This window comes from Peromyscus leucopus, chromosome 9, assembly GCF_004664715.2.
Source record: "Peromyscus leucopus breed LL Stock chromosome 9, UCI_PerLeu_2.1, whole genome shotgun sequence".
Taxonomy (NCBI): domain Eukaryota; kingdom Metazoa; phylum Chordata; class Mammalia; order Rodentia; family Cricetidae; genus Peromyscus; species Peromyscus leucopus.
Window position 1 is genome coordinate 84,688,355 of NC_051070.1, and position 25,089 is coordinate 84,713,443.

The 25,089-nt window shown below is 52.3% G+C and overlaps 1 protein-coding gene across 1 annotated transcript in view; it reads right to left on the bottom strand.

Moving 5' to 3' along the window:
* Positions 1-2,090: 2,090 nt before the first annotated feature.
* Zcchc24 (zinc finger CCHC-type containing 24) overlaps positions 2,091-25,089 on the bottom strand; it is a 53,882-nt gene continuing 30,883 nt past the window's right edge. Inside the window, exons 3-4 of the mRNA XM_028893554.2 lie at positions 10,840-11,004; positions 2,091-5,866 (exon numbers count right to left, since the gene is read on the bottom strand). Coding sequence (XP_028749387.1) covers positions 5,753-5,866; positions 10,840-11,004 — 279 coding nt within the window. The 3' untranslated portion in view covers positions 2,091-5,752. The remainder of the gene's footprint in view (positions 5,867-10,839; positions 11,005-25,089) is intronic.

The following is a 25,089-nucleotide window of genomic DNA, read 5'->3' on the forward strand; positions in this document are numbered from 1 at the left end:
CCTAGCTTGTTCCTAAAGCTGGGCTGGCTTCTCACATTCCTCCAAGATCCCTTCTTTGGTGGCTGCTGCTCTCTCCTAGGCCCATCAGTGGCTGCTGCCTCTGGACGTGAGCATTAAGTCCAACCGGAAATCCTTCCTGTCCAGGGGAATTATTGATTTCCACAGCTTCGGGAAGTGTCGAAATCCAGCCTGTGTTTGCTTTGGGTTTGTTTTCTTTCCATGGAGCACAAAGTGCACGTGTGACACACACACACACACACACACACACACACACACACACACACACACACACACACACGGTGGGGGTTAGGGAGGCAAGTGGGAGGAGGCTGGGCCAGAAAACTGAAAGCCAACCTGGAAGCTTCAGGCTGGGCTCCTAGTGGACAGATAGCACAGGAGCCCTGGGTTCAAGGCTCACTCCCCTTCCCACTCAACTCATGCAGTCTGAGTGTTGCTGGGTAGCTGCAGACAGTGGGACCAAGAGGTCACCTCCCCTGGGCCTGTCCTAGGGCCAAGCAGCTGCTGAGACTCACGTTCACTGGTCTCTTTTATCGGCATAGTATGCTGAGGGAGTGGGACCTCAGAGAGGTGGGGGTGGCGGAGGCAGGGCTAGCCTAGAAGGCAGCCCTGCAGAGGACAGGGCACTCTCTGCTTGGCACCCCTCTAGGTGCTAGTTGAGGTCCCAGCAGTTGGTATGTGACTGACCAGCTGTGGAGTTGTATACACGAGTCATCGGGTCCCTTGATCACTCTGCGGGGTGGGGTCTCCTCCGCTCGCCTGCTTAGCTGGACTGACACCCACTGTATCCAAGGAGACCCCAGCCTGCCTGACATTACACCAGAGGATGAGCGGGAATTCTCTTTGTTACTCGGAAGAAAAAGGCTTGGTGGCTTCCAGGGTTCACCCTACACCCCAAATCAGACAAAGCTCTTGCTTCTGGAGTTAGTCTGTTCTTGCTGGTCCTGTCCCCTCCCCTCTGGTTTTCTCAGCCCCATCTGGAGGCCACAGTCCAGAGGCAGGAGCTTGCCCTTTGACCTGTTTAAATCTAGTGACCTGGAAACTTGAAATTCAGAACTGGGATTTCCAGTTTTCCTCCCCATCCCCTGACCACCAGGCAACAGTAGTCTTAGACTGATAAGCTGGCTCCAGCCAGGAACTGGAGGCCCCGCCTCACCAGCCCCTCACTGACAGACAGTACTATGAGTTCCCACAGGTCATAAGGGGACTCCTCAAACCAGGTGCTGCTCAGGGTGAGCAGTGCACCCAGGGGTCTTTAAGAACCCAAGGACATGGGGGCTGGAGAGATGGCTCAGCCGTTAAGAGCACTGACTGCTCTTCCAGAGGACCTGGGTTCAATTCCCAGCACCCACATGGCAGCTCACAGCTGTCTATGACCCCAGTTCTAGGGGCAGATTTCTGTGAGTTTGAGGCCAGCCTGGTCTACAGAGTGAGTTCCAGGACAGCCATGGCTACGCAGAGAAATTCCGTCTGGGAAAACAAAAAACAAAACAAACAAACAAAAAAAACTCAAAGGTACATTCAGACCAGTGTCTTAGCATAGCTGCCTCTGGAGGTGGCTGGTGAACAGTAGAACAGGACTGAAGGGAAGTACTGGCGCTTGGCCAAGAGGCTTCGTGGACAACCTGTAACAGCCTTATCCAGTCCTGACCTTGCTCAAAAGAACTCCCCATTCCCTCTTCCCTTGCTCGCATGTGATAGTCAGTGTCTCGGACCCCAATCCTGGGCTCACATTCAAGCATGTGCAGCCACACCGGAGCCCGGGGCTGCTCTCGGAGACGGAGTCACTCCTATATATGGTTACCCAGAAGTGGGAGTCTCATCTGAGCTAATGTGTGACTTAATCTGCTGACAATCTCACCCCGTTGGGGCCCCACTTGAGGAGAGCCCTCACTCTGGAAAGAGTGTTCACTTGAGAGCAAAGGGGCTGGGAGGGGGGCAGGACAAAGACAGTATGACCAGATTCGGGGAAAGCAAATGCCACCCAAGTTCTTCCTACCCCTGCTTTGTCCCACATCTGTGGAAATGTCCAGCTTCTCCCATGTGCCCTGTAAACAAATTCACAAGCCTCCTTCTTTCCAAAGTCCTTTTAATACAGCACAGAAAGGCTCTATTTTCATAGGCAAGCCGTATATAGAGTCTCCAGGAATAAGGCACACACCGGAATGCCACCCCGAGGCCGGCCCTTCAGGGAAGTCAGGAGCCTTCTCCATGCACCCCCTCCAGGCGGGGCTCACGGGTTCTGTTTGTCTTCTTAGCTGAATGCACACACATGAACAGATACAGACGTGGACAGGGTCACCACATGGAGGTGCAGGGGTTGGCACAGGGAAGCTGGCCATGAGAGCAAACAAGGATCCTCATTGCCATTTCCCAGAAGGCTACAACACCCCTCACATCACTGTTAGTTGTTGACTGGCTACAATGTAGTGAGGTTGGATTAGACTTTTGTTTAGAGTAGATTCAAGTTCATTAGATGCTAAAAGGCAGGTGGAAGGGCTCAGGTGGACAGGTCCAAGTTCAAAGAGCATGGGGTTGGGAGGCAAGGCTCGGGCGAGGAGGAAGCCTGCCTCCTGTGTTCCTGTACCTCCTTGGGTCTTGCGGGCAAGTCCAAATGGGCTGGCAGATCAAAGGACCTGTTCGTCCGATGTGTCCTTTTCCCTTGCCCATCCCCTGCCCTCCCCTAAAAAATTAATAAAACCATAATAACAAGATAATAACATGAAGGTGCAGGAGAAAAGATTACAATACCACCTGTCCACCTCAGAAGCCAGAGGCAGAGGCACAAAAGATCTCTGTTCCCTTTTTACCGTGTTGTCCATTGATAACTCCCCGTAAAAAAAGCAATACTTCCAAAAATACACAAATGTATAAATACAGGACAAGAGCATATTAATAAGTCTAACACTTGAATAATATACTGGGTGCTTAATACTGATATTTTCATCCAAGGAAAACAAAATAGAAAAAAAAAACACCATAGCTTAAAGGATTACAAAGATTTTTTTCCTCGTTAGAATTATGTACCAACTTCATATAATAATTCTATGTAGATAATATTTCCTTCTTAATGTAGTTCAGTTTGCATACTTTTTACAGACGAAAGCATAGAAAAAAAAAGAAAAAAGGAAAAGTTCTCACTATAAATATCCTCTTACAGATCAACCAGACTTACAAAACTATGTCTAGAAATCTGTTCAATATGGATTGCCCTCTCAAAAGCACTGACTTTTTAAAAAATGCCTCTTTTTGTTGTTTTCAGTTTCAACAATATCAAGCAATCCTATTTTTCTTTTCTTAAAAAAAAAAAAAAAAAGAGAACCTCAAATATATACAAACAAAAATCACTATGAAGAATTTGGGCGGGGGAGGCTACCAAGTTCAGGGTCGTAAGAAAAACTGGTAACCATGCAGAAATTTTAACATCTATGAATTTTTTCCCAAAATACACACATAGCATTTTTTTTTAAAAAAAGAATTCTGTGTCAAGTATAACTCAAAATAAATACAAATTCACAAGTAGAGCTATTGAATACTTCATATGGGGTAAACACCATTCTCTCTCAACTAGATCGCTAGATCTACTGACTGCAAGCGATTGTCCCTTTTGAATGTACTAAACCACACACTTTCTTGTCCCTTGCGTTCCCAGGCCCTCTGAGCATTAACTCTCCAGCACCCAGCTTAGACAGTGGTATCTTTTGCTTGCCTCAGAAAGATCACAAGTTCAGCCAAAGCACTGCAAGGCAGGCCCAGGGAGAGGTTGTCTGAGGCAAGAGGGCCCAGCTGCACACAGACTTCAGTACAGGGACCCAAATGCTCACTGTAGGGAGAGGTCCCACTTTCTGCTGGCCCTGGCTTCCTGAAGACTGTTGTTGGGCTCTCTGAACCTTTGACTTGGTTCACCCATGCGTGTCCTCATTTGGGACACGAGCACGCTGCCCACTGATGTGGACATTCTCTTTAGAGGCCCTGTGGGATGACTGACAGAAACAGCTCTTTCCTAAGTGACAGGAAGCTTGGCATGGGGCGGCCCTAGTGCAGCAGCAAGGCTGGGGAGTCTTTGGTGCTGGGTGCTCACAGTCTGCAGCCCAGCATGCTACCATTCCTGGGCAGCAGGGTGGCAGCTAGTGCTTTGGACTGCCACAGGTATACCTTTGTTAAGTATTCAGAGGGTATGTTCTCCCAAAAATCTATCCTGCAGCTAACTGGCTGCAGACACGCCCATCTCTTCGACTCACTCCCTGGACCCGTGGTTAACACTTCACTGTGACTCCTCAGTCGTACAAAGCATTCTCATTTGAAACAAAGGGCAACTGGGCACCATGTGTAAACACTGAATTTCAGGCCTATTTCATGGTCTGACTCTTTTCTTCTCCATAGAGGCATAGTGTCGGGGCAAAGTCAAGCTACTCAGTCCTGGCAGCTGGTGAAGAGGAGAAAGGCAGGAGAAATGTGGCTTGTCACAGGGGACGGGGGGTGCACTGCTGATCCTGACCAGGGCGGCAGTCCTTCTGGGCCACGTGACATGCCAGGAGATCTCCCTGCCTTCCTAGAAAAGTAGGAAACCATTTTCCCCAGTTTCCAAAGGAGAGGTTCTGCGGCTCATTTTAGGCTTGCCCACTGTGAGGGGCTGAGGAGACCTGGGGTGGGGTCATCTTCCATCTTCTCCAGGGATGGGAACACCAGGCAAGGAGGGCTGTAGGAGGGGACCTGGCATCGCTCAGCCTGATTTCCTAAGTGGCTACCATGGGCAGAGGTTTGGAAGGCAGTGCTCTAGGGGGCACTCTAGGGGTAACCCATCACCCCAGTGATGCCCTGTGTTCCAGAGGTAGCCAGCTTTCTTCTAGAACACCAAAGCTCACTGGGGCCTCTTGGCTTTCTGGTGGCACTTTCTTAACTAGTGGGGAAACTGAGGCTGGAGATGAGATGTCCTTGCCCCAGGTGGCATAAAGTAACTCCAGAATGCCAAGACCTGCATCCTTCATGGCAGATCAGGCTTACAGTTTCTGTGGGGTGGCGTCCCTGACATGGGTAGGAGGCTAAGGATGAAGAGAGAGCAGCTGATGAAATCCAAGCTTACGGGGCAGTCTGGGGGAGACCATGGGAGGCGATGCCGGATGTCCCCTAGGATGTCTTGGAGCACTGTTCACTGTTTAATGTCCTCCTGCCTACCAGGCCCATTGGCAGAGGGAGGCTGTATTTAGCTACCAGGTACAATGCAGTGATGTCAGGGGTGGTCAGATGTGGGACTCAATGTGGGCACAACAGAGGACCACTCCTCAGCAGCTGCTAGAACAAGGGTCTGCCCTCAGTGGCTACCGCTTAGGAATGAAACAGGGCTTCCCCAGAGTGGCTTTTCATAGGCGGCAAGCTGCAGGGTTCTGGGTGGGATAGGCCCTGGATGGCCTTGGAGGGAAGACTTCCTGCAGGCCTCAGGATTCACAGTTCACTAGTGTACTTGGCGGATACAAAGCCACTCAGCTCCAAAGACACTCAGGAAGAGAGCCTGCGGGAACACCAAGGCCTCTGCTGGCCTCTGTCCCTCTATAGAGCCCAGGGCCTACAGTGAAGAGTCCCTGAGCCTCGTGTCTCTGCACCCTGTTGGGAACATGTCAGCCACACTGTTAGCACGCAAGACAGGCCTGTGAGGTCTCCTCAAGTATGGGGACATTCAGCCCTTCGGGCAGCACGGGGAGGTGGCAGCCGAGGGGTGCTGCAGTGGCGGCCAAGGTCACTGCACACGACGACAGTAGTAGCCCAGGACCTTGCACTTTTCACAGAGGTGCTGTGGGTGCTCCTTGCTCTGGTCAGACACATCCAGGCCATCCGGCTTCTCCAGGGGTCTCTGCAAAGAGGAGGAAGGGGCCAGGGGGTGGGGGAGAGAGAATCCGCAGTTACAGAGGTAGCTCAGCCAATGCCTTGGCACCCCACCTTTTGCCCATTTCCAGACATATGAGTCCAGGAAGCTCAGGTGAAATTCCTGGGCTGCCTAGAGCCAAGGCAGGGGTCTCAGACCCGGATCCATGGCCAGATATGTTGCCTGATCCACAGTCCTCTCTAGGCAGCTGTCCCCTGAATGAAGCTCAGAGAGCTCCCAAATGCAGACCAGAATCAATGCAGCTCAGGGGTGCAAAGGCATCTGCCGGATGTAGAAACTGAGTCTCAGGCAAAGGAAACCCCACCTCACATCTGTCTCCCTGTCACTCCAGGGGCCGTGGGAGTCAAAAGATTATTCTGAACCTTACACTTCAACACTTCAGCCCGAGGGGCAACAGGACTCTTAGTTCCACAAAGCCAGTCTGGGGTCTCGGGTCAACCCCAGCCTAGGTCCTGGCCCAGTGCCTGCCCGTTAATCGAGTGACTCCATAAACAGAGCCTTATTGTTTTCTAATGGGGAAACTGAGGCCTAGAGAAAGGAGGCAACTTACCAGGCCTGCCATGCCATATGTGCCTCCTCACCGTCTGTAAAGCAGGCCGTTATGGTGCTCATTTGCAAAATTTGGAAGGATCCTGAGAGAGGCTAGCTGTCCTGGGCTGCACTAGGCACACACAAATACCCTTCTTAAAAATTACATTTATTTAGTTGTGTATGTGTTAAGTGTGTGTGTGTGTGTGTGTGTGTGTGTGTGTGTATGTATGTGTGTGTATGTTCACATGTGTGCCACAGCCTGAGTGTTGGAGGTCAGAGGACAACTTGTAGAAGTCAGTTTTCTCCTTCCACAGGGTGGGTCCTAGGGATTGGACTCGGGTCATCGGGTTTGGGGGGCAAGGCCTTTCCCCCTGAGGCACTTCACCAGCCCTCAAAGCTCTTTTGTACTCTAGACAGCTTGGGTCTCCCTGCCTGCTCTCCCTCCTTACCCTCCCCACAATAGCCAGCGCAGACCTGTAAACACTGCCGAGATCACAAGGAGAGGCTCCGAAGTGGACAGCATTTCAGTTGGCCACAAAGACCTTGTTCTCCTCCTAACCCCAGAATGACACCTGTCTGCAGAAGGGTCCTCTGCACAGACTTGGGGGGCTCAGAGGAAACCGGTCAGGGTCAGCTGGGAGCCATCTGGCAAGAACAGGGGAGCAGACACCAGAGGCTGACATGAGGTATGGGGCAGAGACCCTTGGCTACGGTGGCGTGTCGGGGAGGGCAGCTGGGATTGAGTGCTGCCCACTGTGTAGACTGGTACTCAACACTAGCAGGCTGCTTTCCCACCTGCTCCAGGCCTTGAGCCAAGGTGACCCTCGGAGCAGTTGGGCAAATGGGATGGAGGACTGGGAAAGGTGAGGGTTTAGGCTGCAGGTGGGCAGGATTCTACTTTGTAGCTGCCCTGGAAACGCATGTCATACAACTCAGCTCTTAAACTTCAGCTACAAAGGGAAGACCTGCGAGGAGGAGAGCCTGGGTGTGGACCTGAGGGCCTTCCAGAGGACTGGCCTCACTCGCCCCTCCTAGTCTGTCCCTGCAGGGGAGAGGAGAAAGAGTTGGACTTCCTTACAGACCAAGTCCCAGATGGGAGCTCAGCCTCCAAACACTGGCTGTGTGGCCTTGGCCTGGCCACCCGACCCCTCTGAGACACCATCTCATTCCCTTCTGTAGAGTGGGTAGCTGGCTCTTGTTCAGGGAGTTGTTCTCAGCAAACCTGGCGAGGACGAAGACTAGACAGAGGAAAAGTCCTTCAAGGTACTGGTGTTGTTTATTCTTAATATTAATGGGAGGGGGCAGTGACATGGGGTCATCTGCTGTCCCAGATGTCCCGGAGAATGGGAGCCAGCATTAACCTCTCACTTTATGGGCTTGCATGTCCCCAGGGTCAGGAAGCTGGGCCTCTGCTGGCTGAGCACAGTGCCAGGTTCTCGTATGTTCTGTATGAAGGACTCCATCTTGAGCTGGGATCTGGGTCCCTATGCCTTTATCTTGGAGGCCCCACTGCTCAGCTCCCAAAGGATGGTCTGGCCAAACCCAAGCTGATGTCTAGCCACTTTCTGCTGCTCCCCACAGTCTACTACCCACCGCCTCCATGAACCAGCCTTCTAGTAGGGGACAGAGGGACAAGAGTGAGCCAGCTTCCTCTGTCTTGGCTCCCGCTGGTTTGGGCTTTGTGTGGCCAGGCCATGCTTTTCAGGCTGCCTCAAGGGCACAGCTTCCACAGGAGTGGTGGGTCACCACAGATGAGGAAATCTTAGGACATCTAAAAGTCTTGTCCAGAGGCCTCCAGAGAGGAAATAGTGAATCTCAGGCCCCACACTGTCTGAAACGCTGCCTGTCTTCGTCCTATGGCTCAGGGCTAGCTCTAGATCTCATGTACTCTTCTAGCCTGTTCCAGATCCTTGGCTTTCTGTCACCAAGATAGCATCCTCCTCTGAGGTTGCTCCCAGCCCTGTCGTCCTGGCCCCTGAAAACTCACTAGCACCTGCCTTGCTCTGCCCACCCTGCTGGGCACTGCTGTCCTAGGTTTCAATCCCGGGGGTCGACAGAGGTCCAGTGCTCCCAGGGCTAAGGGCAGAGCCAATCACTAAGACTTGAGTATTCTGGGAAACTGCTTCTGCCCATGTCTCTGCAGTGTATCCACGGTTCATGGCACCACAAGTCAGAGAGCTTTGAACACCACCTCTGCCCTCCCTTGGCTGGCAGCCGCCACCTCAGCTTGCCTTTCTGCAGCCTGGGCTAGTGGGTAATGACGGGTGCTGTCTTTGCTTGTGTGTGTGTGTGTGTGTGTGTGTGTGTGTGTGTGTGTGTGTGAGAGAGAGAGAGAGAGAGAGAGAGAGAGAGAGAGAGAGAGAGAATAAAGAGAGAGTAAATGACTGTCTTAAAGGATTCTATAAACACAGAGCTCCACAAAGACTTCATGATATATATCTGTGTGGACAGCCAGCAAGTCATTTAACCTCTCTGCTCATATTCCCCTCCAAAAAGTGTCTGTACTAGAGGCTCTGTCTGCTAGGCCTGTAGTGAAAGGAGCGGTTAGAACGGCATCTGGTTCGTGGGGAACCTTCCATGCACTGGCTAGTTTGTTTGTTTGTTTGTTTGATTGATTGATTGATTTTTTTAGTTTCCCAAGACAGGGTTTCTCTGTGTAACTGCCGTGGCTGTCCTGGAACTCGATTTGTAGACCAGGCTGGCCTCCAACTCATGGAGATCCACCTGGCATTGGCTAGTATTTATGTTGCACATCAGCAGTAATATTTTGAAGGGGCAGGATCGTCAGCCGAATCCCTGGGAAATGCTCTTGCCTGACCCTCCTGGCTGGCCCTAGCTCTGGGTTCCTTTGAACTGCTCTTCTCCTTGGCCTTGGTGTCCAGGCTGCAGTCACAGGCTGCCAGTGGGGAGCTTGGGGGAGCTGTCAGGATGACCCCCCTCTGTGGAAGGAAAGACCCAGCAGCTGGGACTGATCTGGGAGCCCCCCTCCTCCCACCAGCAGGGAGGCAAAGCCCATTAGTGTTTTCTTCTCTTGGGGGGCGGAGGGGGGGCTGGGTTGTCTTGGGAGACACAGTTGGAGCCTGACAGGAAACAGATGTAGTGGGGGCAGGGCTTCTCAGAGGGATGAGGTGGCCCAGGTCAGCACAGGGGGGAGGGCCAAGAGCCCTTCTCCATCCCCATCCCCCCATCCCCCCCCCCCCCCCCCCCCCCCCCCCCCCGCTCCACTGCCTCCTCTAGGAGAGCAAGGAGGCGGTATTCCCAAATCTCAAGTCAGAGAGAGATGCACAAGAGCCCAGGAACCCAGAACTTGGCCTGGAGTGGGGGTGAGGGTGAGGGGTACACATCCTTCGTACCTCTCCCCAGTGCACACAGTAGGTGCTCAACAAACACTGACTGGATGATGGTGAGTGGGGAAAATGGAGCCTCAAGCTCTTGGAGGATTCTTCTAGATCAGGCCCCTGTGTGTAGAGCCAGGCTGGCAGCTCAGCAGGCTACACTGAGGCTCTGCTGCTAAGATGTGGGGAGGGGGAAGGCAGAGAAATGGCAGGGATGGCCTGGCACGACCCAGGGGACCCCAGTAAGTAGTAGCCTGCCCTGCCAGCTGCTGGGGCACACAGGAACACTGCAGGGTAGGTGTAGTGGTGTTGTGTTCCCCCAAAATATTGTGCACCCTAATAAACTTATCTGGGGTCAGAGACAGAACAGCCACGAGATACAAAGGCTAGAAAATGGTGGCACTCACACCTTTAATCCTAGCACTCCAGAGGTAGAAATCCCTCTGGATCTCTGTGAGTTCAAGGCCACATTGGAAATGGCCAGGCATGGTGACACATGCCTTTAATCCCAGGGAGTGGTGGTAGAAAGCAGAAAGGTATATAAGGCGTGAGGACCAGAAACTAGAAACATTTGGCTGGTTAAGCTTTTAAGTTTTGAGCAGCACAGTTCAGCTGAGATTCATTCTGGATGAGGACTCAGAGGCATCAAGTCTGAGGAAACAGGATCAGCTGAGGATCCAGCGAGGTGAGGTAGCTATGGCTTGCTTCTCTGATCTTCCAGCTTCACCCCAATACCTGGCCTTAGGTTTGATCTTATTAATAAGAACTTTTAAGATTCATGCTACAGGTAGGTATCAGGTTCCCCTGGCCCTGAGTTTGTGAGTTGGCTCTGCCCCTCCGCCTAGGTCATCAGACCGTAGGTGAGTCCCCGAGACCCGCACGCAGTCCAGATCCTTGGAACTCTGACACTGAACACCTTGTAGAAATTGGGCTGTCCTAACTCCACAACGGCCTATTCTTTCTGCCTACCCCACACCTGCCCTCCCCTCTCCCTCCAGCTCCATACCTACTGTATCCTTGCCTCGGTCCCACCCCTGATGGCTCCGCCCTCACCCAGAGGCCCCGCCCACCCACCTGCTTGTGTGGGTACACGTTGATGTGGCACTTGATGCACTCCTGCCCCATGTTGGCCCAGGAGTTCCCGCTCATCCATTTTCTCTTGCACTTGGGACACTTGTACTCCCCGAAGCAGCGCTTCTTGCCTTGGTAAGGTGTCAGACCCTCACCTTTGGGGCGTGCCTGGAAGACAGGAAGTAAATACCAAAATGGAGCCTGGGTCGCCTCTCCAGAGTACACGTGCTAACGCCAGGATAGAGACAGTGGGGTACAGGGCTTCGGAGGAGTTACTTCTCCATCTCAGTGTTGCAGGGGCAGCTGGGTGGGCACAGGTTCTTGGTCCCACCAGGGAGATGTCAACACAGGGACAGACAGGAACTAGTGCCTGACAGAAGGGATCTCCTCAGCTGCCCCTACTTCCAACTGTGGGCTCCCCTACCTGGAGGTAATCATTTTCTACGCTGGCTTTGAACTCAAACCTCCCGTCTCAACATCCAGGGTTTGGGGAAGAGAGAAAAACACCCTCTTGTCCAGTCTCTGAAGCATGTCTGTGTCTTCTGTGTCCGCCCAAAGGCAGCTCCACACTGGCAAACACATAGGTGTATATGTCTAGGCCGCCTGTCACTCACCAGACAGACACAGATAATACACATGCCTCATCACCTTGCTTTTTTCTTTTGAAGTACAAGGTCTCACGTATCCTAGTCTGGCTTTCACTTACTACGGAGACAAAGATGATATTGAACTTCTAGCCCTGCTACCCAGTGCTGGGATTACACACATGTACCACCATACCTGCCTTATGGTATGCTGGGAATCAAACCCAGGGCCTTGTGCATGCTGGACAAGCACCCACCAACTGAGCTACATCTCCAGCCCAACTCATCTTGGTGTCTCCTTCATGTCAGCACCAGCAGCTACTGTTCTCTGCTTCACAGCTGCCTGGTGGCAGAATTCCTGAGAGCTCACCATGTGCTACCATGAGTGCTTGCTACACGAGTCAACATACATGTCTTTGTAGAGGAAATTTCCAGAAGTGAAACTTCCGGGGCAAAGGGCATGTGCACTATTTTTCATGATAACCCCTATTGCTGTTGCCTCCACTCCCACAGTGCTTCACCAGCTTTGAGGTCCAGATCCCCAGGAGCAGAGTTCTAGCCCCACTTGTCTGCAGCTGCACTTCCCACATACTTGTTTTTCTCTGTTGTAGTTGTCTGTGTTCAACCGATCGGGAAGGATTCAACAGAGGGACTCAGGAATAAACAGCCCGTAAGCTTTGGATTGTGCAGTTTTGAGGAACACCATGAGAGCTCTCTCCATGTGCCTGGGACATCAAGAGTCTCATTGCCCCATGTATCCACGCTACATATGCTACCTGCCCATTAGTTATTCAGTGACTGGCTGTTACTGGATGAACTGCAGTATCTACAGTGCTTATGTTCAGGTGGCCCTCATTGTACATAGCAATTGCCCTGGGGCACAGGCATAAGGTAGCAGACAACTCCTATGCCAAGGAGAAGTTGTAAAATGCTTCCATTACCTGAAAAGGGGAAATTTGCCAATATCATAAAGGAAAAAAGAAATCGGAGGTTGCTAAAAACCTGTGTTGAGAACAAATACTCTGTTGGGAAGCCGATGAAAGAAAGAGATTCATGCTAGTTTTGATCTTGCAACTCCAACAACTAGTTACAGCCCCAGAGTAGGCATTCACTGAGGGTCCTGAAATGCACCTTTCTACATTATAGGAAGCCATAGTATCACTAATCTAAAAGGTACACCGTCTTCTCAGAGGAGGTTTGACATACATCTGTTATAATGAGCAAAACACATTTTTGCATGTATTTAAGAATGGTTTGTTTATATTTCATTTCTGGTGGGGGGTAACTTTTTTTTTTTTTTGAGACAGGGTTTCTCTGTGTAGTTTTGGTACCAGTCCTGGATCTTTTTCTGTAGACCAGGTTGGCCTCAAACTCACAGAGATCCGCCTGGCTCTGCCTCCCGAGTGCTGGGATTAAAGGCATGCACCACCACCCGGTGTGTGTGTGTGTGTGTGTGTGTGTGTGTGTGTGTGTGTGTGTGTGTGTGTGTACGTGTGTACACAGGTGTCTGCTGCAGTCAGAAGAGGGTGTCAGATCCCCTGGAGCTAGAATTACAGGCAACTGTGAGCCATCCATTACCGGTGATAGAAACTGTACTCTGGTGCTCTGAAACAGCAGCAGACACTGTTTCTTACCACAGAGCCATCTTTTCAACCCTAACCTTTTCCTTGTTGGTTTGCAACAAGAAAATTGTGTTTTATAGATGAAAGAAGCTGGTCCTCTCCTGCACAGCTTGATACCTTTATTGAAGTATGATCCAAATACTGCAGGTCTCACTCATTGAAAGTGGTTAGTTCAATGGTTCTTAGTATATTCAGAGTTGCGCATAGCCATCAGCACAACCTAATTTTAGGACATATTTGTCACTCTCCAAAAATCACTCTGTACTCATTAATACTCCCTTTCCTGCTCATTTGCTCCCATGAACTACTTTCTGCCTCTGTAGCTTTCTCTAGTTTATATTCTTTCTTCCATCTGGCTTCTTTCACTTAATGTAATGTTTCTGAGGCTCCGCCATGCTGAAGCATGTGTCCGTACTTCGCCTTCTCTTGCTGCCAAATAACGTCCACTGTACGCCAATACCACAGCTCAGGACACACTGGGCTGCTTCTCAGTCAGGGCTGTCATGGATCAAGCCGCTGCGAACCTACATGCGCTCATAGAGGATGGTTACCTTAAAGTCCTTGTTACCACAGGATTTTAAGCTGGGAGACCCACTCATAGCTATGTACCCACACTAGCCTTGGATTCTTGCTAGCTGAGGCTGAGGACTGGCTGACCAGCAGAGTCTCTCCAAGTCACCTCTTCTTGAGTTTGAGGGAGGCTTGAAGCAGGCTCTGCGTGTCATCATTAGTACCCAGCTCGGCAGTGACAGGACAAAACAAGGGGGTCTTCCTCAATTGCGCTCCTTTTTATTTTTAAAGACAGTTTCTCACTGAACCTGGAGCTGACCAGTTTGGCTTGGCTGGCTACCCAGCAAGCTCCAGGAATCCTCCTGTCTCCATCTTCCCAATGCTGGGTTACCGACAGGTGCCAGCACACTCAGCTTTTTCTGTGGGCACTGGAGATTAAACTCGGGTCCTCATGCTGGCACAGGATGCATTTTACCCAATGAGTCATCTCCCCATCCCAGAGCCTGCATTCTGATAAGAACCCCCAAGAATTCCTCCTCCACCAGATTCAGGAAGCTTGGGCTATGGGATGATCGCCGCCATGGTAACTCCAAGTGACTGCTCACTTAGGATACAGGGTATAGAGGTCAGGCGCAGACTCTGATCCAAATCCTAGCTCTGTGACCTTGGACAAGGCTCGAGGAAGTGACTCCGTCTGAGAGTGTTTTGGGCCAGTGAGAGGGCTCAGTGGGCAAAGGCACTTACTGCCAACTCTGATGACCTGAGTTCAATCCTCGGGACCCACCAGGTGGAGATAACCAATTCCCACAAATTGTCCTTTGACCTCCCCCACCACACATGCATGCCATGGCATGCATGCACACACCCATAAATAGTTAATATCTGCAATAAAGACTTTTAAAAGTATTCTGAGCATTAAACGAGATGATGCAGGTAAACCCCGAGAACAGTAGGATTATTGGCACAGCTACTATTTACTAATCTGAAGTTGTATCGGTGTGTAAGATAATCATTTCTGTCAATTATGTGTGTGTGTTGTTGTTGTTTCCCAGAAGCCATTCATAGGTGATGTACGACTATAGTTCCAGGCAAAACAATCAAAGGGAAGAGCTGTGCTGAGTGTCAAAATCCAAACCTGGAAAGCAAGCACAACTCGGTCCTGACTTCCGGGTCCTCTGCTTGACATCACTGGACTTGTTAGGAATGGTGATGTCTCAGGGGCAGGATCAATATGAGCCCTGGGAAGGCCCAAGAGAGGGCAGTGCGGTGAGCGATGCACCCCACACTGGCATGATCTAGTCTACTCACTTGGGACAAGAGGCTGCCTCTGAGGCTGAGCTCTTTGGGTACCCAGCTGGCAGGTTTTCTGAGCCCTCTGCAGCCCGTTCCTCCACTTCCATGCAGCACCCAGTACCTCGGCCCTGAGCGGCCTGTGTCCATAGTCTCATTGGGTCTGTCATCCCGAAATACGGCACCACACACTGGTGCTCTCCTGCCTCCGTTTCCAAAGGTGTCTGCCTGTGCTGAGGGAGGGTGGTGGGGCTGAGGAGGAGGCTCCATTCATAAAACGCTTACTCTGTAAGTGTGCAGACGTGAGTTTGCTTCTGAGAACCCAGGTAAATTAGTCCAGTGTGGTAGTATATGCTTGTAATCCCAGAGAAGGTGAGATGTCAGGCAGAGCCCTGGAAACTCTGGTGCTTTTGCCTTTTTGGTGAAGTTCCAGTCCAATTAAAGACCTGTCTCAGAAGAAAGGTGGATGACACCTGGGCTGTCCCCTGATGTCCACATACCACACATGCATGCACACAGTCACACACATATATGTACAAGCACACACACATAGACACAAATAGGTGCCTGTCTTGCCACAAAGATTTTGCTTAGCTGATGGAGAGATTTAGGGCCTGTCCGCAGCAGACTGGCTCTGGAATCTGGTTCTCCAGACCTCTTCTTGCTCAGAGAGCCCTCAAGACCTGGGGCTTGCCTACCATATCTATGGCAAAGGACAGAACGGGAGGGATCAATTCATTTTAGCACATTTGGAGCAAAACATGGGTCCTAGTCAGGATTAGAAATAAGCTGTCTATGTCCCAGGGTGTCTGACTCAGAATGCTGGGTGATGGGATTCCACACGTGTAGTGAGGGATAGACTGTAACCAAAGGGGAAAGCGGGTCGTTGGACAAGAAGTGAACAAGGAACAGAGCCACAGCTCAGAATCAGAACATGGCCCTTTGGGAGATGTCTGCCAGATAACAGGGCTGAGATGCCTGACCTCCTACAGGCCCAGACACCCCAACATGCCAATACCACACTGACAGGCCAGATGGACAGCCAGCTCCTTGATGGACGCCTCATCCCACAGGACAAGCTCAGATCCTGGACTCTAGGGTCAGGTTCCTAAGCCGCAGACGGGTTCTGCCTGTTGTTACCCGGGACCCTCGACAAGTCGCTCAGTCTCTCTGCTGGTTTCCACATCTGGACACCAGATGCCGACTGATACCCTCACAGGTGCCCTCCGCTCGGTCCAGGCACACGTAGCACTCCCTGGCTTGGTGAACACTGGTGTTTGGGGCACGGCTCTTCACTCGGAGAGAGGGCCACGGAGTCGCTGCAGATGCAGCAGAGGGAGGGGCTGAGACTGAGGCAAAATCGGAAGGAGAACGTTTTTTAGAAATGAGACGGCAGTGATGTAGTCCGCTATCTCAAGACGTGTGTGTCGGAAGACTAACAAGCCTAAGAAGAAGAAAGGGCGTTAGGTATCTTCACCTTCTGGAATATTCTCCCAGAAGAACCCTCAAAAAGTCCAAAGAAGGCTGCAGAAGTTTGGACATGTGCCGACAGAGGACAAGGAAAGAGGGAAGAGGCCAGGCATTTGTGGGACACTACCTGTGTCCTGAGCTTTGTGCTCAGGGTTCATGGCCTTTCAGGTCTTTCTCCTCACTACGGAAGGCTGTAGGGCAGCTGGTGAAACCGAGGACAGGGGGTTGGGGGCAGGATGCCCAAGAGCATCCATGTGTGAGGGGCTGAAAGCAAGGCTCAGCAGGCTCTTCTGCCTGCCCCAGCTCTACAAAGGCGACCCCCTCAGCAGAGACTGCATGAGAAAATTCCTCGGGCCTCCTGATGGAGGTGGCGTGCAGGGCAAGTTTAAGTCTTAGCAGAGGGAAGGGACACAGGCCAGCAGGCGGGCAGCTTCAAGGAGCCACTTCCTGGAAGTCTCTGTCCTGACATTGTTTATACTGACCAGTGAGGGAGGGCCCAGAGCCCAGAGAGAAGGCCTTCCCCTTGTCTCCTCCCTGCAGAGGTCTGGGCTCTTTTCATAAATGTCAACAGACAGCCCTGCAGGAGTTACCACTCAGCCAAGCGGCCTGCCAGGCCCCAGCAGGCTTTTCTGACCCAGGTTATGTACCCCTTCCACCCCACCCCTACCAGGGAATAACATCTCCCAGGAACCCAGGCACGGCTCGGTGGGTCCCAGAAGCTACTCCTGGTAGCACAGACAGGTCCTTGAGGTACCATAGATGCCAGGAGATTTGAGAGACGGCACACAAGGCATCCAGGACGGAGCTGAGGAAAGGAGGGCTTTCGGACCTTAACACTGTGGTTAGAGCAGCAGCAGGCAGGCAGCCTGAGAAGTGGGAGGCTGCACTGGTGTGGGCCGGGCAGGAGGAAGCAAAGCTGGAGGGGAGGAGGGAAGGAGGCGAGGGAGGAGCTGCCACCTCTGGATATGCTTCAGAATGAGGTTGTACTGGCTTTCCGTCAGTTCATGGCATCTCTTGAGGTTGGCTGGGAGTTAGTGAGTCCCCTGTCACTAAGGAGATGTAAGCCGAGGCTGGGTAAACAACCACCAGAAAACTCGCCAAGGGGATCCTTGTCCTGGTCAGGAAGAAGCCTGGTGACTCTGAGAGTACTTCCAGCTTTATAGTCCTCTGGACCCTGAGAGCTAGTGAGGACCACTGAGGCAGGTGTGAAAAGAAAGCCTCTATCAGTTGCCGCTGGGAGCAGGGGCTGGACAGGTGTCTCCTACTACATTTTACTGGTCATTCTGACTGTAAGTCGTCAAGATTCTTTTTTTTTTTTTTTTTTTTTTTTGGTTTTTCGAGACAGGGTTTCTCTGTGTAGCTTTGCGCCTTTCCTGGGACTCACTTGGTAGCCCAGGCTGGCCTCGAACTCACAGAAATCCGCCTGGCTCTGCCTCCGGAGTGCTGGGATTAAAGGCGTGCGCCACCAACGCCCGGCTCGTCAAGATTCTTTAAAAAAAAAATGGCCTTAAGAAAATGATCAGAGAGGGCTGGAGGGTTAAGAGCACTGGCTGTTCTTCCAGAGGTCCTGAGTTCAATTCCCAGCAACCACATGGTGACTCACAACCATCTGTAATGAGATCTGGCGCCCTCTTCTGGCCTGCAGGGATACATGCAGACAGAGCACTGATAACATAATAAGCAAATAAATCTTTAAAAAAAGAAAATGATCAGAGATACAGACCTTGAGGTACCATAGACGTTTGCGAGGATCTTACTGCCATGTTCATCAAGACAACGAAAAACTGGAAATGGGACAATCCACAGCAGATCCCAGCGGCTCCCAGTGGGCGTGTGACAGAGCCATTGAGACAGTTATGATGGACATCCCAGGACATAGCTCAGTGCAGCCTGGGGACTAGAGTTCGACCCCTGGAGCCCACACAGTAGAAGGAGAAAACTGATTCCTGAAAGTTGTCCTCTGACCTCCACACACGCGCCATGGCACATCCATGCACACACACATAAATAAATGGATCTTTTTGGAAGTTATAATGAGTTTTGTTAGACATTTAGGAAAGTGCTCCAGAGAAGGGAGGATGAAGGATGGAGTACTGTGTAAAGGAAAAGCATATGAAAAACAGCTCAAGGGAATAGGCTAGACGGCTTCAGAATGTGCCTGTAGCGGCTGGGTCTGTGGATGGACTTCTTTCTGCTCGAGTTCTGTCCTGATGAATGCATGCTCCTCCCTGAGCATGCCTGACTTAGAGGAAAGCAACAGGGACCAGCTCGCTTCCTGACCTGCAGGCCCCTCCTGCCCACCAGGGGGCGCCCGGGGCTCTGCCCAGGCAGTGGGAACCCTTGGAAACCAAAGGCAGCTTCCACTTCCGTCCCTACTATTGTCCCTGCAGGTGTGGACAATGGAGAGGGCACTGGGCAGCTCTGGGTGCTGACTCAGATGGACCGTGATCTGCTCCATGGAGCTACTTCATCCTTGCCCAAGGCTCCATGGCTCCCCTATCTTAAGGAGTGAGTAGACACTTGTCACAGCCCCAGCGGATCACCTGATGCCTGGCTTCTCTGCAGAGTGAGTCATTTGAGTGAAGCTTGGTCCCCTCAATGGTCCCTTCTTTGTAGAGATGTCAGTCATACTAGCCATTGGCAGCTTCAGGTGGAGCATGACGAAGATGTCGATGTGGGGGAGCGCGGGGGGGGGGGGGGTTGCCTGTTCTCTGACTTCAGGCTGGATTCTTGTCTGAATAAAGGGTTCTCTGGCTGAGGGCCTCTCCTCCTCCAGCTGCCTAGGAGGACAGACCCTGCCCTGCCGAGCATGGGGTAGGGATGTAACCTTTACTCTTGTGTCCCTGTAGCTCCCACACCACTATGAGCCAGATATAATAAATCCAGGGTTTCAGATGGGAACAGTGAGGCCACATTGACCAAGTGGTTGTCTAGCCATCTGCCAGGACGCACTTTCTGAACTTCCTTGAAATGTGCCAGAACAGCACAAAGAACCCAGCATGTCAGGATGGCGAGAAACAGGAAGTGGCTATTGCTGTTGCAAGTCGCTCTGGGCCTCGCTTTCCCTGTTTCCAGAATGGGCAGGGTCACTCACCTCCCTGGAAGTATATCACTTCACTCAGTGTGTGCTTGGTAGCCCCTTGGGCACCCTCCTCATGAAGCCCTGAGTTGGTCCTGTGCAACCAGCGGAGAAGTCCTGGCCAGAGCCAGAGGAGCAGGGAGAGGAAATGAAGAACAGATGGGCTTCTAGCTGGCCCTATCCTGCCCTGTCTGCGTGCTCTCGTGCAACCTGGCCACTGAGGTGACCCTGGCCTTGGGGAACCAGCCCTAGGTCTCAGGATTTGACATGGGCTTCCCATGGTCAATCCAAGAGACATGGGGCCCAATATGGACTCACCCAGCTGGGGGTCCTGTGAGGCTTGAGGGCTCTCCCAGAAGGAGGCCAGAACTTCCGTGAGTCCTTCCTCTCCTGAGCCCTTCAGCTTCGAGTAAACAAGCTTTGGGAAGCAGATGTGATGTTAGGCCCTGGCTCTTCCAGGCCCTTCTTAGAGCCCATTTCTTTGCTAAGTGTGTGTGTTGGGGGCGGGGGGAGTAGTCTCTAGGAGAGCTGGGGACCCTAACTTTCAATGAGCATTATTATACACCAGAATTCCTAACTTGCCCCTCCATAGCCCCTTCCCGTAGCAAGAGAGCAAACAGATGCCAGGGACAGCCCAGCAGGGACAGCCTGAGCACCTGCCCAGCAGGGACAGCCCAGGCACCTGCACAGGGCCCCACTGCTGTGAAACCAAGGCTTGAATGCCTGCCCACTCACTCGCTTGTTGACTCCAGTGTGACCCTTTCCACCCAGTGCCTGGCCTTTCCCCGAAATGGCTGTGAGAAAACAAGAGAACAATCCTGCTCCGAGTAACACGACCCCTCTGACCTTTGACTCTAGACTGACATATGAACATTCATTCATTCAGCTAACGTTTCTCGTACACCCACTCTGACCAAGCTTTGTGGAAAATTCCAGGAACATGCAAATAAACAAGACAGGGAATGCCCTGCCTTCACAGAGCTCACAGTCTGGGGCCTTCTAAAGAGGTCCTTTTCTGGGGTCACAGCCCCCAAGGTCAAGCCCAAGTAAGATCCGTCTCTGTGGGACAGCTGAACCTATGCCTGCAGGCAGAGGCCACCCTGAGGCTTCCCAGGTGACAATCTCTGATGCAGCAGCCTTCTCAAAATCAGCATTTGGCCTGGTGGCAGTGGTGCACGCCTTTAATCCAGCACTTGGGGAAGGCAGAGCCAGGTGGATCTCTGTGAGTTCAAGGCCAACCTGGTCTACAGAGTGAGATCCAGGACAGGCACCAAAACTACATGGAGAAACCTTGTCTCAAAAAACAAAACAAAACAAAAATCCGCACTTGACCCTGGTGGCAGAGAAAGAAACTAAGGCGTAGGGTGGGGTGAAGAGCCATCCACCGTCACAGGGTCAAGTCTCTGTCCAGTGCTCAGGCCTCTATTTTTCCGCCTTTATACCTCAGGAACCCTCTAACTCTTGTCCCCCAACTCCTATGTCCGCACAGCACCCCCAGGCAGGCAGGAGGCCCTGAGCCTCTGCAGCCCATTCCTGGCAGCTGCAGGCTTCCAGGAGCCCTAAAGGAAGCAGCCTGTGCAGGGACAGGTGGGCTGGGCATATGCAGCCTGCAGGATGCAGGGACAGAGGCCACTGAGAGAAGCCAACCCAGCTTCCTCTGAGCCTCAAGGGCCTCCTTGTCTGAGTTCAACGTCTGTCCATGTCCCCTTGCCAGCTCCCTCCCTTTTCTGGGCTCCTGCCACAGGCCCCACATGGGCCCAGTAGGCCCAGCCCCCAGGGCACCCCCCCAACCCCACAAAAATGCCCTCCCTAGCCCACAACACTAGGGTCTGTAAGAGTCCAGGGAACAATGGAAGCTTTCACAGTGACAGGAAAAGGCCTCAGGAAAACCCTGGGGAGGGGGTTGGAGAGTGAGATACAGGAGTGGGAGACCCTGGAGAAGCCAGGGAGAAAAGGCCATGCCTCCGCAGGGTGACAAGGGAGGGTGAGACAATGGATGACGTCAAGAAGGAAGAGGATACAGTCGGAAATGATAAAGCCCAAGAGAGACCATGAAGCCCCCCAGGACCCAGTGGTTCAGACGCCCCAGCACCCCGAATGCCTTCAGGCAGACTCCTCTCTCCAAATCTCCACGCCAGGGGAAGTAATCTTGGGCAAAACTCTCTGGAACGCAGAACTTGTAAGCATGTGCACAGCCACTCCCTGGCTATCTGTTTCCTGCCTCTGGCTTCCCTCCACTGGCCGCAGGGATGGGATTGGGGCTGAGGGCAGGGAGGGGGAGAGGGGCTTGTGCAGAGGGGTGGAATCATGGGCATTGCAAAAGACTCGTGCTTCCTCCCCGCTGTGACTTCAGACTTGGGCTGCAGTAGTGCCCTCACAGGGAGGGGTGCATGGGAGATCTGCAGACACCCCGTGGTTTGCTGATGACTGTAGGCCACTCCCAGTGGGAGTCCAGGTCCCTGTGTGCACCTTTGTGTCCTTGTGCATCCAGCAGGTCCTTTCTTCTACCGACTCCCTTCTCTCCAGCTGCAGCCATGATCCCAGTTCAGCTAGAGTCCCCAACTCTTGGCGGCCAATTCAACCTTGAAGTGTCCAACACTACATCATAAAAATGATGTGCACAAGACAATTAGGCCCATTCCCATCTAGCCCCAGATGACCTAGCCTTAGCTTTAATTAACTCTTCCCGTAAAACTTAAAATTTAAAAACAAAATCAGTGTCTTGCCAGTTTGGTGCCCTAGAGTGCTGATGATTTTCCACTATCCTTCAAGGGCAAAGCTCAAAGGCCATCCCTTCCAATCTCCCTGGGGCTAATTGGCCTTCAAGTATTCTCATTCCACTGTTCCATGTTAGTGGCTAGCTGAGAACCTTCTAGAGAAGGCTAGACTCCAAGGGACTGTGTGGTCTGGGTCATGCCCTTCCCTAAACCCATCTCTAGCATGCCAAACTCAGAGTTCATCTCTAATTTAAAGATATCTTTACAAACTTTCCTGGCTCACCATAAAGTGTGTGTGTGTATGTGTGTGTGTGTGTGTGTGTGTGTGTGTGTGTGTGTGTGTGTGTGTGTGTGTGTGTGTGTATCCATGAAAGGGCCATCCTACTTCTCCCACAAACATCTGGAGAGGCCCTGGGCATGAGGTATCGAGCAGAGGTATAAAGAGCACAGGTCTCTCAGACAGGAGACCTGGAGAGAGGCTAGGCTGACCCTGGAGAGGGCACTGTCCACTCCTAAGATGTCTGTCTTTGGCTGCTCCTCTTGAGGTCTTACCTGGAAGGTCTGCTTACACATACTCAGGAAGAGCTCGTCCACCTGGCTGGAGGGAGGTCCTGCCCAGTCCTGGGGGCAGGCAAGTGTCTGTGTAAGAGGTGGAAAGGCTACAGGCTACAGCGAGACTCTGGGTATGAGGGCTCTAACCAGCTGTGGGAAGAGCAGACAATGAGCTCAGCTCAAAATAGCAATGGGGGAAGGGTGTGGAGATGGCCAAGTGCCAGCAAAGAGATCCGCTCCGCCCTGGATGGGGAACGCTGAAGTCAGCTGTTTGGGGCAGTTCTGGCTGCCTGCTGCCTGGCTTGCCTTTCCATCCTCAGTTCTAGTCTCCCATCAATCACCTCACCTGGACAGCTGGCAGAAGCAAGCTTTTTGCTTCACACCTGTGAGCACTGGAGTTCTGGGCCCGCAGGAGACCTGAGAGCCACAGGCAACGGATGGTACTGAGGCCAGCTGAGACCAGCTACACACTAGCTATGTGGTGTCACGGTGACTGTTTCCAGCTGTGGAAACAAATACCCAAAGAGGTTGCCACCTGTCTAAGGTCACTAAGGAAAGGAGAGGCTAGCCTTGAACCCTGGACCTCTGACTATTGTCTGACTCCATCACCTGGGTGTGAAGTCCACTTGTGGTGACGCAAACTGACAGAGTAGGAGTGAGGAGGTCCCTGTAGACAGCCACGGCATCTGCAGCTCTTCCCATAATTCCCGAGTATCTGCTGGTGTTGGAAATGAGAGAGGCGGGTGCGAAGTGCCACATGGGTAGCACACCCCAAGGTGTCCCACCTCTTTGGGAAGAGTGCCCTGCAGATGAAGAGCTCCTCTCTAGTCCACTGTCCAGGAGGCCAAGAGGAAGCAAGGCTGACGATCCCCATCTGCACCCTGTTTCGGTGTCGGAGGGTTGGACCGTGGCTGCAGAACTGACCCCTCCCCACTGCCCTCAAGAGCAAAGTGCTTGCTGCAGGCCAAAGGATGGAGCATTCCACAAATGGTCAGCTTCCTGCTCTGGTCATCAGCTTCTCCCCAGCAGCTGGTCCATAACTCCCATAGACGAGGACTCCAAGACACACAGAGGGTGGCAGATCATTCAGGGTCACACAGCCAAGAGGTAGCAGAGCTGGGATCCAAACCCACGCTGGACCTCTCCCGTTGCACCCCATGCTTCTTGCACAGTCTCATTTTCCCACTAGTCTCCTTGCCCTTGTCTGTGGACAGCCTCCCCCACAAGAATCCAGAGGAGGAAGGAGAGGAACCCATTACAGAGGTCAGGGCTGGTGGGTGACTGGTCATTCTTACACCTCAGTCCTATAACCTGGTATGTTGTGTCTCCCAGTCAAATCTAATGGAAGCTGCACTTTCTTCTAAAAGCTTCTCTGATTGCCTTGCATATCCAGAGCATTCTGGTCTCTCACCTCTTATAGAGGCCTTCATGCAGCCCCAGGATTCACTGTAGGCTGCTGAGTCATAAAAGTACACACAGCCGGGCGGTGGTGGCACAAACCTTTAATCCCAGCACTCGGGAGGCAGAGCCAGGTGGATCTCTGTGAGTTCGAGGCCAGCCTGGGCTACCAAGTGAGTTTCAGGAAAGGCGCAAAGCTACACAGAGAAACCCTGTCTTGAAAAACAAACAAACAAACAAACAAAAAAGAGTACACACATTCTTGCACACGGTTTCTTTGGAGTTCTATTGAGCAGCAGACATAGGCCTGCTACTCATGTAGTTCTTGTCCCAGAAGACCCATGACTTCAGAGCTGGCATCTCCCCAGGGTTAGGTGGACACCCTGCCACACACTGAGGTAAGTGTCTCAACCCCTTTTCCTAACCTGAAGTCAAGCCTCTACTTCCACACAGCTTTGAAGTCAGCTCTCGTCTTTCCGACCCCAGCTCAGGATCTGGAAGATGTGCTGTTCTTATTGATGCCTGGGCTGCCCGGAGGCATGCTGGTAACAGTGCAGCCTCCCCACCCCCCACCCTGGTATCCCTGAATCTTCATGTCTAATTCATCCTTGAGGGCCGCTGCTGGTCTGTGGTCCCACTTTGGGGAGGGTCCAGGGCACAGCGAGGAGAAGTAGGAGCATCAGTCAGATTCTGTCCCTTGGCTGCCCTAGGTACCCATTCTATAGCCCAGGAAACAAGGCTCAGACAAGGCAAGCAACCTCCTCAAGCCACATAGGAAGTTAAGAGTGAGAGCTGGGAATGGAGCCTGGGCTCAGTGGCCCAGGAGCTGGGCAGGTTGCAGGCTTGAAAGTGACAGTCTGGAGTTGGATGGACGGTCCAGCTTTATAGGACCAGACTGGCAAGGCTGGCGAGTGGGGGAGGGAGGGCTGGTTCTTTGGCCAAGCCCCAAACCTGCAAGTCCACAGCATCTGGAAACAATCATAGGAACAATGATTGCAGTGCAGACCTGGCTGCTAGGCTCCGCGGCGGTC